General features: G+C 37.4%; 1 protein-coding gene across 1 annotated transcript; it reads right to left on the bottom strand.

Annotated features, from left to right (window-relative positions):
- Positions 1-41: 41 nt before the first annotated feature.
- slc38a7 (solute carrier family 38 member 7) lies at positions 42-16,910 on the bottom strand. The gene is made up of 12 exons (XM_061881431.1): positions 16,748-16,910; positions 14,541-14,858; positions 14,334-14,387; positions 13,752-13,896; positions 12,800-12,944; positions 5,601-5,699; positions 5,411-5,468; positions 5,201-5,315; positions 4,943-5,090; positions 3,747-3,946; positions 3,616-3,667; positions 42-1,023 (listed from the first exon to the last, which is right to left on the bottom strand). Exons 2-12 carry the CDS (start codon positions 14,793-14,795, stop codon positions 921-923), a joined length of 1,374 nt encoding a protein of 457 aa, XP_061737415.1. The 5' UTR covers positions 14,796-14,858; positions 16,748-16,910; the 3' UTR covers positions 42-920.
- Positions 16,911-17,709: the final 799 nt, after the last annotated feature.

The following is a 17,709-nucleotide window of genomic DNA, read 5'->3' on the forward strand; positions in this document are numbered from 1 at the left end:
GTTATTTTAATCTGAACTATAGTGTGGTAAGGAAAACATGATAAATGCAGCTATTTATTAATTTAATTCAATAAACAGTAGACTGCAGCACCAAAGGGACAAAAAAAAAATCAATTTGACACCAATGTTTAAAATTCAAACCATGAAAATGATTCCCTTTTTAAATGTGATTTAAAAGACATAAGTTCCCTTGTCAGTCCCAAGACAAATATTGCTTTAAAAAATCCAACATGAATGCTGTAGTGTTGAGTTGAAAGAGGAGCTCAAGACAAAAGCGTCCCACTTTGGTTTGAGCCTTCACACAAATATTTTGTACACCGAGAAACTATCTTGTACATTAATGGCTTCTTAAATGTTAACATTTTGTTTTGTCACAGTAACATTATCAAGCCAATATTGGTCTGACATTGTGCTTGTCCTGCACAGCACTTCTGATTGCATCAAGGTATCGACCCTGCACATTGATGTTTGCTTGGAAGCACCTAACCAAGTTAAAACAATACCATGATGCATTTAACTCTTACGTGATTTCAACTTGGACCGTATTTAGATGGACCTGTGATTACTACACTTGTTCCTGAAGGATAAACATCCACTTTGACATGCAATATATACAATTGGTTCAATTCCATTAAAAAAAAGTCTTCAATACAGAGTCCCTTTTTAGGAATGATTAACTAGTAAGGAACCACAGCCTAAGTTGCTGTGGGGTGACTGCATTCACAAAACCGCTTCAGTTGCAGGTATAAATCAGCACTTTGAAAAAAAACCATACAATTTTTAAACATGACCCTCAAAAGAAAAAAGTGTCCAGAGTGTCTTCACTTTACTCCTTGTCCTAAAGTACAGATGTGCAATGACGTGGATCATAAGAAGCATCCATGTTCCCAAAAGCAGCGCTGGATAAACAAATGTTCCTTTTAGCGGATAATGTCCTGATAGATGGAGTTTGTTGTAGTGAGGCCAAAGATGAACGCTCCCAGCGTAACCATGACGATGCCAAGCACCAACTGTCCGTGCCAGCTGGGAATGAAAAGACCAGTCCATCATCCATACAGTATTATTTACCATTAACCGCACAGGTGTGTGGTCTACAATAGCAAATAACCACTGAGATTTCATGACATATTTACATGAGTAGATATGGCTGTAGGTAGTAGCTAAATGTGAAGTGTCATTACTGGTCAGCGTCCAGCAGACTTATCTACCTCTGCATGTTCTTTATAATGTTGGTAATGCTGCTAAGCTGTGTGTTACACTTGCAGTATGTATGTGAAGAATAAACGCTACTTTTACTTTGTTACTGACTTCCATATGTATTTATAATCCATTAATTACTGCTTGCAAAAAAGTATCCACCTGGCTTATTAGAGAACATTCTTTAAGCGGGCACCTTAACATGACTCCAATCCAACGTAAGCACTAGTGACCTTTGACTTCTTTTCGCCGCTCAACCTGAGCCTGGCAGTCACGTGACCGCACTCATGCTATACACTGTAAAAAAGGACATGACAGCAGCACAACTCTTCAGTGTTTACTTACACACTAGAAAAATGAACATTTATATCATGCGCTGTCATCTATCAATAAAAATTAGGGCTGGGAATCTTTGGGCACTACACGATTTAATTCGATTCTTGTGGTTAACGATGTCATTCAGGATCGATTCTCGATTTAAAATCTATACTTTTCTAGTATCATTGGGTGCTACTTATATGAACTACATTCGTATTTCTATATTACTAATAATAAAAAGGGTTATGTTTAATAAAGTTCTAGCCAAACCTTTAATAAAGTCACATACAAATAAGGCAACAAGAGAAGTACAGTGGGGCAAAAAAGTATTTAGTCAGCCACCATGCTTCACAGTAGATATGGTGTTCTTGGGATGCAACTCAGTATTCTTCTTCCTCCAAACACGACGAGTTGAGAGTATACCAAAATGGATACATGGATGATACAGCAGAGGATTGGGAGAATGTCATGTGGTCAGATGAAACCAAAATATAACTTTTTGGTATAAACTCAACTCGTCGTGTTTGGAGGAAGAATACTGAGTTGCATCCCAAGAACACCAAACCTACTGTGAAGCATGGGGCTGGAAACATCATGCTTTGGGGCTGTTCTTCTGCTAAGGGGACAAGACGATTGATCCGTGTTAAGGAAAGAATGAATGGGGCCACGTATCGTGAGATTTTGAGCCAAAACCTTCCATCAGTGAGAGCTTTGAATGGTTGACCAAATACTTATTTTCCACCATAATTTACAAATATAATCTTTACAATTCCTACAGTGTGAATTCCTGGATTTTCACATTCTGTCTCTCACAGTCTCTCACTACCTATGATGAAAATTACAGACCTCTGTCATCATTTTAAGTGGGAGAATTTGCACAATCAGTGGCTGACTAAATACTTTTTTGCCCCACTGTATCCCACACTTCTCTTTTCTAAAGTAAATATGTACAGCAGATATGGGCTCATACATCAACTATATGATTTGGTTGAGTGGCTGGCTGGAGAGGACAGATTAAAAATATACACATATTTTTACAAATCAATTTTTTTTCAATTGATTAAGAATCGTGACCAATTTGAAAATACATTTTTTTTTACACCCCTAAAAAAAAAGGTTCACATTTCAGCCTACAAGAATTGCACTTCCAACTTGATAAGCATTGGTAAGTTGTAGGTGTTTTTATGTTTTAGCTGGTCATATGCTAACATTAGCCCTGTTATAAAGATCTAGGGTGTGCATCTTTTGTAGTACATGCTGTAGTACGCTCTTTCTGTCTCCCTGGCACACCAACTGCAGTTGTAGTGCAAGTAACATAAAAAAAAAACAGCTACTAAATAATTCAGAAGTTATTTACCACTTACTCTGTATTTTTTCACTTAATACTAACACAAGTAATTGGTTGGTGGCTACTTTTGACTTTTACTCTACAGTACTTTCACTTAAGTACAATGGGCTACTCAGTGGCCTTTTGGTTAGAGTGTCCGCCCTCAGATCGATAGGTTGTGAGTTCAAATCCCGGCCGAGTCATACCAAAGACTATAAAAAAAAAATTGGACCCATTGGCACTCAGCATCAAGGGTTGAAATTGGGGGTTAAATCACCGTAAATGATTCCTTGGCGTGGCACCGCTGCTGCCTACTGCTCCCCTCACTACCCAGGGGGTGATCAAGGGGATGGGTCAAATGCAGAGGACAAATTTCACCACACCTAGTGTGTGTGTGTGTGTGTGTGTGTGTGACAATCATTGGTACTTTAACTTTACTTCACCTACCAATGGCAATGTATTTGTTTAATAAATGATAAAGTGTGGGCAAAAACAGTTACATCTCCTCAATTTTTTTGTGCAGTAAAATATTTTTATATTTATTTTTTAATTTGGAAATAACAGCACCTATCCAAGTATTGCCAGCTTACTGGAACCTTAACCTCAGCAAACAGTGTGTACATTCTATCCAAGTAGTGACCGCGCCATAAGCAGCATTGTTATATTTGAGGTGATGTAAAACTTCGAAGCTGTATTCTATGAGGGTATGTGTCATTACAACATGTTATTGTGTATCATTGTTTACCAATGTGAAAAATGAACAAACAACACACCTGCTAGTTCGACGATCTGTTTCTGACAGTTTGACTTGCATTAAACACATACCTGTGAAATAAAGGAGCACTTGAACATTACTATACTGTATTTAAGATGCACACACAAATAAACAAGGAAGCGACGATACCTGGAAAGACAAATATAAAGCAGGCCGCCAATCCTCCAATGAGCGAAATGACGCGGCCGATGTCGGGGATGAAGAGTGCAAGAATGAGAGTGACGAAGAACCACAGGAGCGTCTGCAGGATCCTCCGCTTCTGCTCACGCCGCACGCACACCTCCACCTGCTCGCCTTGCAAGCGCAACCACAGACCCTCTATGACTGCCCTGCAAAAGACGTAATACTGTAAGTGCGCACATGAAACAAAACAGCAACATGCTGACGTTAATTTGTATTTGACTATTATCAGTACTATTATACATTCTTCGTGCCATTTACAGTGTATACATTACAACCTATAGTTGGACCTCTTGATACACAAGCATCAAATATGGATGTGCAAGTTAAAATGTCTAGGCAACCAAAGGACTTTCCATGGTAACTCTAATGGTCAATACTTATGGTTTACAGTGTAAGTTTATTTCAAACATGCATACATCACATATTTCCGGTATTCCTGGTACAACTTGTTCGAAAAGGAGTAGTAACAAGCAGGGCGTATTTAATCCTATCCCGTTTCCATATAATTGTAATTATGAACACATTTGTTTACTTCCTGTTCTGAAGTTGTACACAATTTAAAACCATAAATAATAAAATTCTTAATAAATTGTTCAAATTAGTTGTAATTCACATACTTCTCAATGTAAATGAGACTTTCAAAAGTTAACGTTTGAGCTCACTTTTGAAAAGTTTCTATTTTTCTTCTTCTTTTTGATAATTGTCATTATGCATCATGGGTGGTTTTCTTATTGTTGCTGTATGATAATATAATATCAAATTGTGAGGAAGGACACTTCATTATGCACATATACATAAGCTAATAAACCAAAACCTGCATCACATAGGCAGATGAATATGTAAACCATATCACAAACAACTCTATGTGTGATGCAGTGCATTTGCATAGTAACATACATCCATCCATCCATTTTTCTACTGCTTGTCCCTTTTGGGATCACAGGGGGTGCTGGAGCCTATCTCAGCAAGTCGCCACCTCATCGCAGGTCCAACACAACATACAGTGACATAAAAACAACAGTGACAGTGTCCATCAAAACAGATTTTTTTTTTTTTAAATTTTTACATACAGCTCTATTTCTTGGATTTTATTAGGATCCCATAACTTCGTAGTAGCCCTTCAAACAGGTTTATGTTCCTACCTGCCACAGAAATGTAAAATAGGGTAGGATGTGACCACGCAGACCACAATGAAGGCTCTGGCGATGGCCACGGCGATGTCATCAGAAGGATATGACATCAGCACATCCTGGCTGACAGTGGAGCCAAACGTTAGGAAGCCACAGACACCTGACCAAAGGGGCACAAAGCAATACTATAAGAATAAGTAAATATGAGAAAGAATAGTTCTGCCATTTTACTCCTTATTCTGAGCCTTAAAAAAGTTATAGTGACAGTACCTGTACCCGTGTAAACAAAGAGGCAGATGATCATGCTGAAAGTAACAACAACTCCCCAAGGTTTGATGGCTCTTTTGCTCATGCCGTTGAATACGGGCACACAGCTGACGTGGCACTGTAAAGAAGATGACATGTTATCCACTATAGCGTTTAAAATTCCAGTGCCAGAAAGACTGCATGATTTTTATGAGCTTAGTTGGGTTGAATTACCTGGAAACCAAAGCATATGGTGGGCATTGCATTGAACACTGCAGTCCATGACGCAGAACTACAAGCACATTGACAAAGCAAGCATAAAAGAAGTCAACACTGTCTTCAAAAATGGATCAAAAAATACATAAATAAATAGGAAAATGGTATGCAGCAAGAACATTTTGCATGGTGTTAGTGGTGCCCTCACCTGGTGGGAAAAACTCCTGGCATAAACTCCTTATCAGGCCAGATGTATTTAACGATCACTACTGTGGTAACATACCAGGTTCCCATCACACTTAGAGCACTGCAAAAAACAAGAACTACAGTTGGGATTCACCAATAAGTTGCTAATAAAAGACATTATAGCTCGTAGAGATCAGCAGAGCAGCCAAACAATGGTTATTTAGATCGGGAGGAAATTCTATTTTAACCTGAATAAATAACCACCCCCTTCATATGCCTGTTTTGGTGTAATCTTGACTGAGAAATGTGAATTAATATCTGAAGTGCAAAAAAATACTTAAGAATGTTGTTAAATAAATTAAAAAAGTACCCATTTCGTGCAATTTTTTTTCTAAATTGCATGATTTTTTGGGTAAAATCATTTATTGCTGCAATTTATTTTTGACTGTAATAGCTCTTTTACCTTAACTGCTAAACGTCAATTATCAGATCAATGCATACGTCAGTACAACAATGAGTGAGGAGACTCCAACTTGTGTGCTTCCTGGAAAATGTTACTCCAAAATACAGCATATAATAACTTTATTTTCACAAAACTTGCTAACAGTTTTATGTAAAGGACATACATTCAAGTAAGACGTTTACAAATGTTCCTGTATGACATTCAGACAATAAAATTACATTTGTGTATGTTGAGTAAATGTTTACCATGAATTGATTAACGTGGACCCCGACTTAAACAAGTTGAAAAACTTATTCGGGTGTTACCATTAAGTGGTCAATTGTACGGAATATGTACTGTACTGTGCAATCTACTAATAAAAGTATCAATCAATCAATCAATCAATCTCATTGTTATTAATGCTGTTTCTGTGTATCAAGAGAGAGGCTTGCTGTTGTTGTTTTGCGCCTCCAACAGGTTATATAAGGTAGTGCAGCCTCGCCTGTGTTATCATCACGTGATTTCTTCCGGTTCACTTCGCGCGAGAGAATATGAGAGGCTCACAGAAAGAAGCGCGATGAAGTTGTGTTCTATTTTCCACAGTTACCGATGTTTTGTTTCCCGGTGCTGTGAGGCATTGTACTGAACCATCCTTAAAATAAACCATCATCTTTCTTTTATATTCAACTGGAGTATTCATTGAAGATGAGTGAAGAAAGAAGAAACCCAACAGTGTACAAATCAGGGGCGTCGCCACACATATTTCACTGGGGCACGTGCCCCACTGTTGATCTGCAGTGCCCCAGTAAAAAATTCACCAATAAAAAAAAACGCTTCAGAGTTTTAAGACTACATAACATAGACAACAGCGCACATACTACTTAGTATGGTAATTGATTGCTACTGTATTCACTCCACGAAACAGTGAGCACATGGCTACTTAATATGGTAATTTATTCACGTGTCGATCGAGACTTCGGTTGAGAGAGAAAGAGAGAGAGAGAGAGAGAGAGGTGGGGGGGGGGGGGATTCGAATCACTGCGTGAGGTAGGTAACGTTAGCCAACAACAATTTGTTAATTACAATATTTTGATTTTGATTTGACTCAAACTGTACCTCCTAGATGGATTTAAGAAAGTTATTCGCCCGCAGCTGAGAAGAAGCGAGGAATGAGAGATGTAAGTGAAGTCCTAGCTAGCTAGACAACATCATTGTCTTAAGTTGATGCTAAGTTAGCTAACATTATTCCTTGTATCAAGACAAACATATTCATTTGCTGTACGAGCTGTCGGGGGAATTTCCAATGAACATGAAACATAATGTTGGTTATTGTCTGCTGGTTCTGCATCAATGATGATTTGGAGTAAGCATGTGTGAGTTGAGTGCTTCTCAAATGGTTTATCTTCAGGAAGAAAAACATTTTTCCATATCATCAAGTCGTGAGCCACATTTTTAAATCATTCAAGTTTATTTCACAGAAAAATAGCACAGCAGACTTGTCTTGTTAATCGGTGTGACTTTGACTAAAATAATCTTGTTTTGTCACCAGAAAAATGGCTACAGCTAAAGCATCTGCTTTTGTTTCCAGAAAAAATAGTAAAATTTCTGTATTTGTTTTCAGAAAGATGGCTGAAAATATCGGTGGTTTTTTTGCCCCATTTAGATTTTAAAAAAATATATTTCCATGTCTGTCCTGAGTCCTCCTCCAACTTGTTAGTCGGTTTGCCTTTTGCTAAAATACTCACTAATAGTCACTAGAAAAATGGCTAAAAATATCTGGTTTTGTTGCCACAATTTGATTTTTTTCTCCATAAACTTTTTTTTTTCATGCACACCATCTGACTGCGACTCACTGAAAATGACACACAATCCACTTTTATGTCACGACTCACCAGTTGGGAACCACTGGTCAACTGTATAACAGTTACTGGAATATTTCCATGTCTGTCCAGAGTGATTGACCACTTTGCAAAAATGAAAAGGAGACGTTACAGTTTACTTCTCAGAAAATGATTCCCTGAACAGACACACAACAGTTGTTCATTTATTCTACTACTGTGGCTTTATTGTTTTGTGTATATTTTATAGTTTTGTGTATCTGAAATAGGATTAGCCACATTGCCATAAATGGAAATTAAATAATATAAAAGAACCCAGAGATGTAGGGGTGCTTTATTTTTTGTTTTACTTTTGTAGATGTTAAATTTGCAGATGATTACTGAATATATATTTCAAAAAGATTCATTGCTCTTCCTTTTTGCTTTTACCAGTAGCAGTTTGGAAGTCTGGAGTAAAAAAGTGCACAAGTAGGTCAAATGCATTAGTTAATTTCAGGTGGTTAATCAAAGATCCATACAACATCATCTGATATGATTTCATAGTTTAAAGCACTATTTATGTATTTTTTATGATAAATAAGGGCTAAAAATGTTTTTGCTTGCGCGCTTTGCACGCTCACATAAATTATTTGTGCCCCAGGTGTGCCCCAGTACAGTATTAGGTCTAGTGACGCCCCTGGTACAAATATTGAAATGTTTTTATAAGCACATTTTAATCATGTAAGTGAGTAATCATCTGGGATTAACACACCTAATAATAATAATAACAATAATAATTACAATAATAATAATAATAATAATAATGGATTAGATTTATATAGCGCTTTTCAAAACAATCAAGCACCCATCATTCATTCATTCCACATCTATACAATGCTGATGGTACTGTAAACTCTGTTTGTAGCCACAGCTATTCTGGGGTTGACTGACGGAAGTGTGGGTGCCAATTTGCACCTACGGCCACTCTGAGCTCCACCAAACATGTATTCACATTCATAAACCAGTGTGTGTGGCATTGAGAGCAAGGTGAGTGAAGTGTCTTGCTCAATAACACAATGGCCATGACTAGGATGGCAGAAGCTGCAATCGAACCTAGAACCCCCAAGTTGGTGGCATGGCCTATTATACTATTTATTTGTTCATTCCCCCCACCCTCAAATCTCATAAAATTAGAGAAAATGTTTGGGAATAAAATAAAATCACACCAAATTCCATAATATTTGAAATTTTGTTTTTGGAAAATTCTTACATAGTTGTGGAACTAAACTTTAATTTGGTTAGCACAAGAGTTAATTGGACTCTTCTGTGCCTTAACTCCCACCCTTCACAAAGTCCTGTTGCAATTATCAAAAAATCAATACTTTTATTTTATTTTCTATGGAAAAAAAAAAATCTGACAAAATTGTTAAAAACAATTTGGAAATTTGAAGAAAATATATGAATATTTTTTTACCCATCCCAAAATTCCTGAATATTTTAGAAACAAATCTCATAAAATTCTAGAATATGTCTGAAAAGAAATGTCACAAAATTCCTTAACATTTGAAAAATACTTGCACATAATTTCTGCAACTGGACCCAAAAAGAAAACACACTTGTCCATGCCTTAGCTCTCACCCCTATAAAAAGTCTAATTGAAATTATCAGAGGTTTTAGTGTTTGAGTTTGAGTTTATTTCGAACATGCAAGCATACAACATGATACATCACAATTTCCATTTTTTCTTTTCAACATGTTCGAAAAGGAGTAGGAAGAAGCAGAGCTTATTTAATCCTACCCCTTTTCTTTACATAACAGTTGCTAAAAGTTTTGTTCACTTCCTGTTTTCAATGTATTCACAATGTATACTCCATAAGTATTAAGTAATCACAATACAGATAAATAAATAAATAAATAATTGGTGAAGTAAGTTTTATTCCATACGATGAGATAAATCAGATTATTTTGAGAATGAATGGGTGAGTAAAATCAGAATGTTTATCATGGTTCTTCATTTTTGTACTTTGTAAACACTTCCAGTTTGAAAAGTTTCTTGAAGTGGATCATATTAGTACATTGTTTGATTGCATTGCTTAATCCATTCCACAATTTAATTCCACATACTGATATACTGAAGGTCTTAAGTGTTGTTCGTGCATACAAATGTTTTAAATTACATTTTTCTCTAAGATTATATTTCTCTTCTTTTGTTGAGAAGAATTGTTGTATATTCTTGGGAAGCAGGTTATAGTTTGCTTTGTGTATAATCTTAGCTGTTTGCAATTCCACTATGTCGTGGAATTTCAGTATCTTTGATTCAATAAATAAAAGGGTTTGTATGTTCTCTATACCCAACATTATTTATTATTCTAACTGATCTTTTTTGTAACACTGTTAGTGAATGAAGTGTTCTTTTGTAATTATTTCCCCATATTTCTACACAGTAACTCAGATATGGTGACGCTAGTGAGCAGTAGAGAATATAAAGTGATTTTTGGTCTAGAACATATTTGGCTTTGTTCATTATTGATGTATTTCTTGCAACTTGATGTTGTATATTTTTTACATGACATTTCCAGTTCAATTTATCATCAATCATTATACCTAGAAATTTGGTTTCATTTACTCTTTCAATTTCTATTCCGTCTATTTGTATTTGTGTTTGACTTTCTTTTCTACTGTTACCAAATAGCATTATTTTATATTTACTGAGATTCAATGATAGTCTGTTTTTGTCAAACCATTTTTTAAATTTGTTCATTTCTTCTGTTATTATTTGTATTATCCACTGTGTGTTCTCTCCTGAACAAAACGCTGTTGTATCATTCGCAAATAATACTAACTTTAAATCTCTTGTAACTTTAAAAATGTCATTTATATAGAGATTGAATAATTTAGGTCCTAGTATTGATCCCTGAGGTACACCACAGGAAATATTTAGCATTGTAGAAGTGTGTTCGCCTAGCTTCACGTATTGTTTCCTGTTCGTTATATAACTTCTTATCCAATTTAAGACTAACCCTCTGATGCCGTATCGTTTCAGTTTTTTTATTAAAATAATGTGATTAATTGTGTCAAATGCTTTAGTTAGATCCATAAACACTGCTGCCGCACATGTTTTACTATCTATTGCATTGGTAATTTCTTCTGTGATTTCAATTAAAGCCATTGAAGTTGAAACATTAGCTCTGTATCCATATTAGTTCTCTTCGAGTATTCTATATTTATTTATGAAACTCTCTAATCTGTTATTGAACAGTTTTTCAATGATTTTGGAAAATTGTGGAAGTAAAGAAACAGGTCTACAATTTGTAAATAGATGTTTATCACCAGTCTTATAAATTGGTGCAACTTTAGCTATTTTTATTTTGTTTGGAAATGTACCTGTTTGAAATGATAGGTTACTAATATACATTAATGGTCCTGAGATCTCATCAATCACCTTTTTTATTGTATCCATATCAATTCCATTACAATCAGTTGAAGTCTTTGATTTACATTTTTTCACAATTTTAACTATTTCCTCCTGTGTCACATTACTGAGGAACATGGAGTTGGGATTTCGTTCTATGGTATCATAATAGTCCTCAATTGAAACTGGGTCTGGAATCCTTTCTTCAAATTTTGGTCCAATATTTACAAAGTACTTTTTAAAGCTTTCAACTACTTCCTTTATGTTGTCATTATGTTTATTTCCGTTTAAGAAGTAATGGGGGTAATCCCTCTTAGTGCCATTTTTAATAATGCTATTGAGAATGACCCATGTTGCTCTCATATTATTTTTGTTCCTGTCCAATAATTCACTGTAATATTCTTTTCTACATGATTGTAGTATGTTTGTTAACTTGTTTTTATACTTTTTGTACTTAACTTCTGCCTCTGTAGTTCTTTGTACCATAAATTTTCTATATAGCGTATTCTTCTTCTTACAAGCATTTTTTAATCCTTTTGTCATCCATGGTTGATTATTCTTTCTCTGTTTACTACTGAGTTGTCTCCATGGACAATGTTTGTCATAAAGTATTATGAACTTGTTTAAGAAATGTTCGTATGCTTCATCAACCTCTTCTTCATTGTACACATTGTCCCAATCTTGCTTTTGTAGCTCCATTTTGAAAGCAATCATCCTCTTCTCTGTGCACAGTCTTTGAAATGTCCTTTTGTCTTCCGTGTTCTTTTTGCTGTTTCCATCATATATTGTAAAAACTGGCAGATGATCACTAACGTCGGTTATAAGTAAACCACTTATAGTGTTATTATCAAAATCATTAGTAAAAATATTATCAATAAGCGTGGCACAGTGTCCTATGATTCTGCTTGGCTTTGTGATTTTAGGATATAAACTGATGCTGTACATTGTATCAATGAAGTCATCAATAACCTTTTGCTTGTTAGGGTTCAATAAGTCAATATTAAAGTCACCGCATAAGTGTAGTAGCAGTAAAGGAATAAAACATTTTATTGCATATCGTATGCTTGAATAATGTTATTGCATATCGTATGCTTGAATAATGTTATGATACATATTTCAACCCAAAAAAATAAATACTGGTAATATGAAAAAAACTTAAAAAAAAAAAAAAAGACTATCAATGTTAAGAAAGGTAAAAAAATAAAAATTAAACCAGGGGCGCTGAAAGCGGTGACCCACAGTCGTTTTGTTTGACCCATCAAAAGGTGGCTTCCTAAATGTAACACATTCATTCTGCTTTCTTTCAAGTTTACACAATAATTGATGGCATGTCCACAAGGCTGATTAGTTGTCATCCATCCATTGTAGCAACCTACTACCTTGTATATACATGGCCGTATGGGCATAATTACGGTACTTTAAAATCGCTAGGTCTAGTGCCCATCCAATTGGCGCAATTTCCCATTGGCCCTTAAAGAAGTTCCAATTGATGATGAGAACATAACTTTCTTGGCTCAGGTGTAAGCAGTTTATGAGGTGAGGTACAGTACCTGGCATATTTTTGGAATCCAATCTCTTTGGGGATGGACAAAGGGAGAATGACCAAGACTGCGGTGACAACGATGGTAAACTTGCGGTCGGTGTACCAATAGTTGGTGACGGCATCATCTCCCTTGTGAGCCACACCAGCAATCACTGACAACAAAAAAGAAAACACATGAGAAGGATGAGCATGTAAAACATCCCACTGTTTTAAAGATAACTACAAAAGGTCCCAGGCTATTTTCAGACACAGGCAATGAGACAGCTTTTGTTGCTGTCAGCATGTTAGGACGCAATGTCACATGACGTGGTCACATGAGGGATACCTTTGGATGAGTGGTATCGACCTATGTTAACACATATACATATAGCTCAGAGTTAACTTCCTGTTTAAAGGAAATAGAGGCAGGATGTATGAATCCTGTTCTAAAAAAGAAAGTTGTTTTCTAACATATTGCTGTGACAAGTTGGGAGAGTGATACGTATTGTTATCTTCAAATGTTGGGTCACCAGCAGTGTCACTGTACTTTGGCAGTCTCAAGTAGTTTATTGCATGGTTTTAGTGTTATAGTTGTGAAAATCACACAACCAAATTCCCATCAATACTGATATCAGCATTGAGATGATTCCTGATAGAATAAAAGGTGAGCTGTGAGCAAAAACTCTCAAGAAAATTGTAACAGTAAAGCAACAGCATGTCACTATACAGTAGGACTGTAACAATCTCTTGGCAGACTTCACACATGCGCTCGCCCACTTATCGCCAATATGGAGATATGTTCAGTCAAGTGACCAGATTGGCTGTCGCCATACTTCTGCTCCGAGCAGTTTGGCAGACTCCGCTTTATAAAGCCAAACTGTCAAAACATTTCCTCTTTGTAATGAAAAAAAGTGTTACTGCACAGCATGGCCAAAATACATTCAATAGTACCAAATAGACGGAGAGATTAGTTCACTTACAACGATCCAGCTGGTCTCCAATTACGATGAAGAAAGCGATGCATGTGCCAAAGGTGTAAACGGCGATGGCAATCTCACACAGGACTCCTGTGACTTTTCCACAAGTGGCTCGAACAACTTCCTGATAGGTGCTCTCGTTGCTGACCTGAGGTATACAAAACAGATCGTGACGTCACACAGACAGCAATGTAGTTCTGCAAAATAAACTGAGATCCGATGCAAGAGCTGTAGAGAAGAACACTGTCATACTGAATTGTTATTATGGTGGTGTGGAATTTGTAATGCAGATCTTGTTTTGGCCCTAAATAGATGGTGTACCGAATGTTGTGGCCGGTGTCATCGTAACAAACCCAATCACAGTTTCATCCTAAAACATGAATTACTATCTACTCCAACATTAACATGCTTGGAAAATGTGACACATTTCAGTCAATGTGCTGCTGAGGAAGTGAAAGTCTTTGTTGGTCTTGCACAATGCTGCTTTATACATTTTATTACTAATGGTGAGGTGGGGGAGAGTATGTGTGAAGATGTGAAGAGAATATCACAATAAAGAGGACACATTGAAAAAATGTCACTTACCTGGGAGCAGTAGCCTAAGATCACTAGCCCACTGATGATGAAGATCAGCATAAACTGATGGAAAAAAGACATGGAGAGTTGCATTATAAGGTTAGAATTTTGCCAGCTCTAATGATCGGTTGAAATTTAAAGTGTAAAAATATGATGAATCGGTTTTTTATTGTCCTTATGTGGAATTGCATAAAGACAATTAAGGGTGGGTCTCACCATTTGAAGAATCACTCCCGCCGTGACTCCTCCAGCCATATTAAAGGCTGCTGGAAAGTTAAGCAGACCTGCTCCCAAAGCTGCGTTCACCACGATGAAGACTGCTCCCCAGGACGACACTCCTCCGTCGGGCCTTCTCTCCAACTCAAGATGCTCTGCAGAGTCCACGCTGGGGCTCTGCAAAAGCCACGCTCGCTCTCCTGAATCATTATTGCCTACCTCTCTCCAGTCCTCATTACTAGTGTTTATTGCCATCGGTTAATGAGACGTAGTTTGGCTTGCAGAGTCCTTTTCACCCCAGAAATGTAGTCTCCAACTCTGTAATACAGGTTGAACAATAACTGTTTGGATTGACAAATAAATCAGGAGTGTCCAAAGTCTTTCACAATACGCCTTAGTATTAGTGAGCTAGTAAATCCGTTTGGTAATCTGGAATGAAATATTTTCCATTTAGACATTAGATATTTCATCCATCCATTTTCTACCGCTTGTCCCTTTCGGGGTCACAGGGGGTGCTGGAGCCTATCTCAGCTGCATTTTTGCAAATAATCATTAACTTTAGAATTTGATGCCTGCAACACGTGACAAAGAAGTTGGGAAAGGTGGCAATAAATACTGATAAAGTTGACAAATGCTCATTAAACCCTTATTTGGAACATCCCACAGGTGTGCAGGCTAATTGGGAACAGGTGGGTGCCATGATTGGGTATAAAAGCAGCTTCCATGAAATGCTAAGTATTTCACAAACAAGGAAGGGGCGAGGGTCACCACTTTGTAAGCAAATTGTTGAACAGTTTTAGAACAACATTTCTCAACGAACTATTGCGAGGAATTTAGGGATTTTACCATCTACGGTCCGTAAAATCATCAAAAGGCTCAGAGAATCTGGAGAAATCACCCCACGTAAGCGATGATATTACGGACCTTTAATCCCTCAGGCGGTACTGCATAAAAAACCGACATCAATGTGTAAAGGATATCACCACATGGGCTCAGGAACACTTCATAAAACCACTGTCAGTAACCACAGTTGGTTGCTACATCTGTAAGTGCAAGTTAAAACTACTATGCAAAGCAAAACCCATTTATCAACAACACCCAAGAACGCCGCCGGCTTCTCTGGGCCCGAGCTCATCTAAGATGGACTGATGCAAAGTGGAAAAGGGTTCTGTGGTCTGACGAGTCCAAATTTCAAATTATATTTGGAAACTGTGGGCGTGGTGTCCTCCAGAACAAAGAGGAAAATAACCATCTGGGTTGTTATGGGCGCAAAGTTCAAAAACCAGCATCTGTGATGGTATGGGGGTGCATTAGTGCCCAAGGCATGGGTAATTACACATCTGTGAAGGCACCATTAATGCTGAATGGTCCATAGAGGTTTTGGAGTAACATATGTTGTCATCCAAGCAACGTTATCATGGACACCCCTGCTTATTTCAGCAAGACAATGCCAAGCCACGTATTAACAACAGCGTGGTTTTGTAGTAGAAGAGTGCGGGGACTTTCCTGGCCCGCCTGCAGTCCAGACATGTCTCCATTCAAAAATGTGTGGCGCATTATGAAGCGTAAAATACAACAGCGGAGACCCTGGACTGTTGAACAACTAAAGCTCTACATAAAACAAGAATGAGAAATAATTCCACTTTCAAAGCTTCAACAATTAGTTTCCTCAGTTCCCAAATGTTTATTGAGTGCTGTTAAAAGAAAAGGTGATGTAACACAGTGGTGAACATGCCCTTTCCCAACTACTTTGGCACATGTTGCAGCCATGAAATTCTAAGTTAATTATTATTTGCAAAAAAAATAAGTTTATGAGTTTGAACATCAAATATCTTGTCTTTGTAGTGCATTCAACGGAATATGGGTTGAAAAGGATTTGCAAATCATTGTATTCTGTTTATATTTACATATAACACAATTTCCCAACTCATATGGAAACAGAGTTTGTAAAAGTAGTAGAAGTAGAGCTAACATTACAGGGGGCGTGGTTATTGGCTGAAGACCACCGTGATTAAATCAAAACATGAAATGTAAATTAAATGTAGCTCATCACCACCGTAACAATGGAGAGCTGTCAGTCCACTCAACCCCTGTTTTTAATCAATTGTGGCTGTGTGTTGGTTAAGTTACATTGCTCTACCCCTAAACGTCTAAGTTTACGTTTATTCATTAAAATTATGACAAACAAAACGTTTAAAAATACTTACAATGTATATCTTAAAGAATACGGGGCCTCTTCAGCGGCATTGAAGAGATGAAATAGTCAACAATTATGCAACTATATAGGTCCGTCATTCGGAAAGATCTCTCACGGGTAACAGCTCGACTAAGCCATTGTTTAGCAGGCTGATAGCGCATTGAGGGCCACGTGACACTTTCTCACGTGACCGACCGGGGAATTATGGGTAATGTAGTCTTAACAGTATTCGCTGATGGTTTACTCCAAATAAGTCGAATCTGCCACATAAGTACAGTTAAGCTCAAAATTCTTCATATACCAGGAACTTTTGTAATAACCTTTTTGATAAAATGTAAATTAACCTTGAGAAATATTGTTACCAAAATGATGCCTCTTCATCCATCCATCCATTATTCTACCACTTGTCCCTTTTGAGATCACAGGGGTTGCTGGGGCCTAGCTCAGCTGTATTCGGGCCTCTTCAGTCTTATTTTTGTCTGAGACACCGGTGTCAACTCTATCCAATCAAGAAATACTTTGTGGTCCAATGAAAATAGCCATTTTATAATTCTTTATTCCATCCATCCATCCATTTTCTACCGCTTATTCCCTTTTGGGGTCGCGGGGGCGCTGGCGCCTATCTCAGCTACAATTGGGCGGATTGCGGGGTACATCCTAGACAAGTCGCCACCTCATCGCAGGGCCAACACAGATAGACAACATTCACACTCACATTCACACACTAGGGACCATTTAGTGTTGCCAATCAACCTATCCCCAGGTGCATGTCTTTGGAAGTGGGAGGAAGCCGGAGTACCCGGAGGGAACCTGCGCAGTCATGGGGAGAACATGCAAACTCCACACAGAAAGATCTCGAGCCTGGGATTGAACTCAGGACTGCAGGACCTTCGTATTGTGAGGCAGACGCACTAACCCCTCTGCCACCGTGAAGCCCCTTCACTTTTTATAAAGAAGAAAAAAGACAAAACA

Source organism: Nerophis ophidion, linkage group LG02 (genome assembly GCF_033978795.1).
Source record: "Nerophis ophidion isolate RoL-2023_Sa linkage group LG02, RoL_Noph_v1.0, whole genome shotgun sequence".
In the NCBI taxonomy this organism is placed as follows: Eukaryota; Metazoa; Chordata; class Actinopteri; order Syngnathiformes; family Syngnathidae; genus Nerophis; species Nerophis ophidion.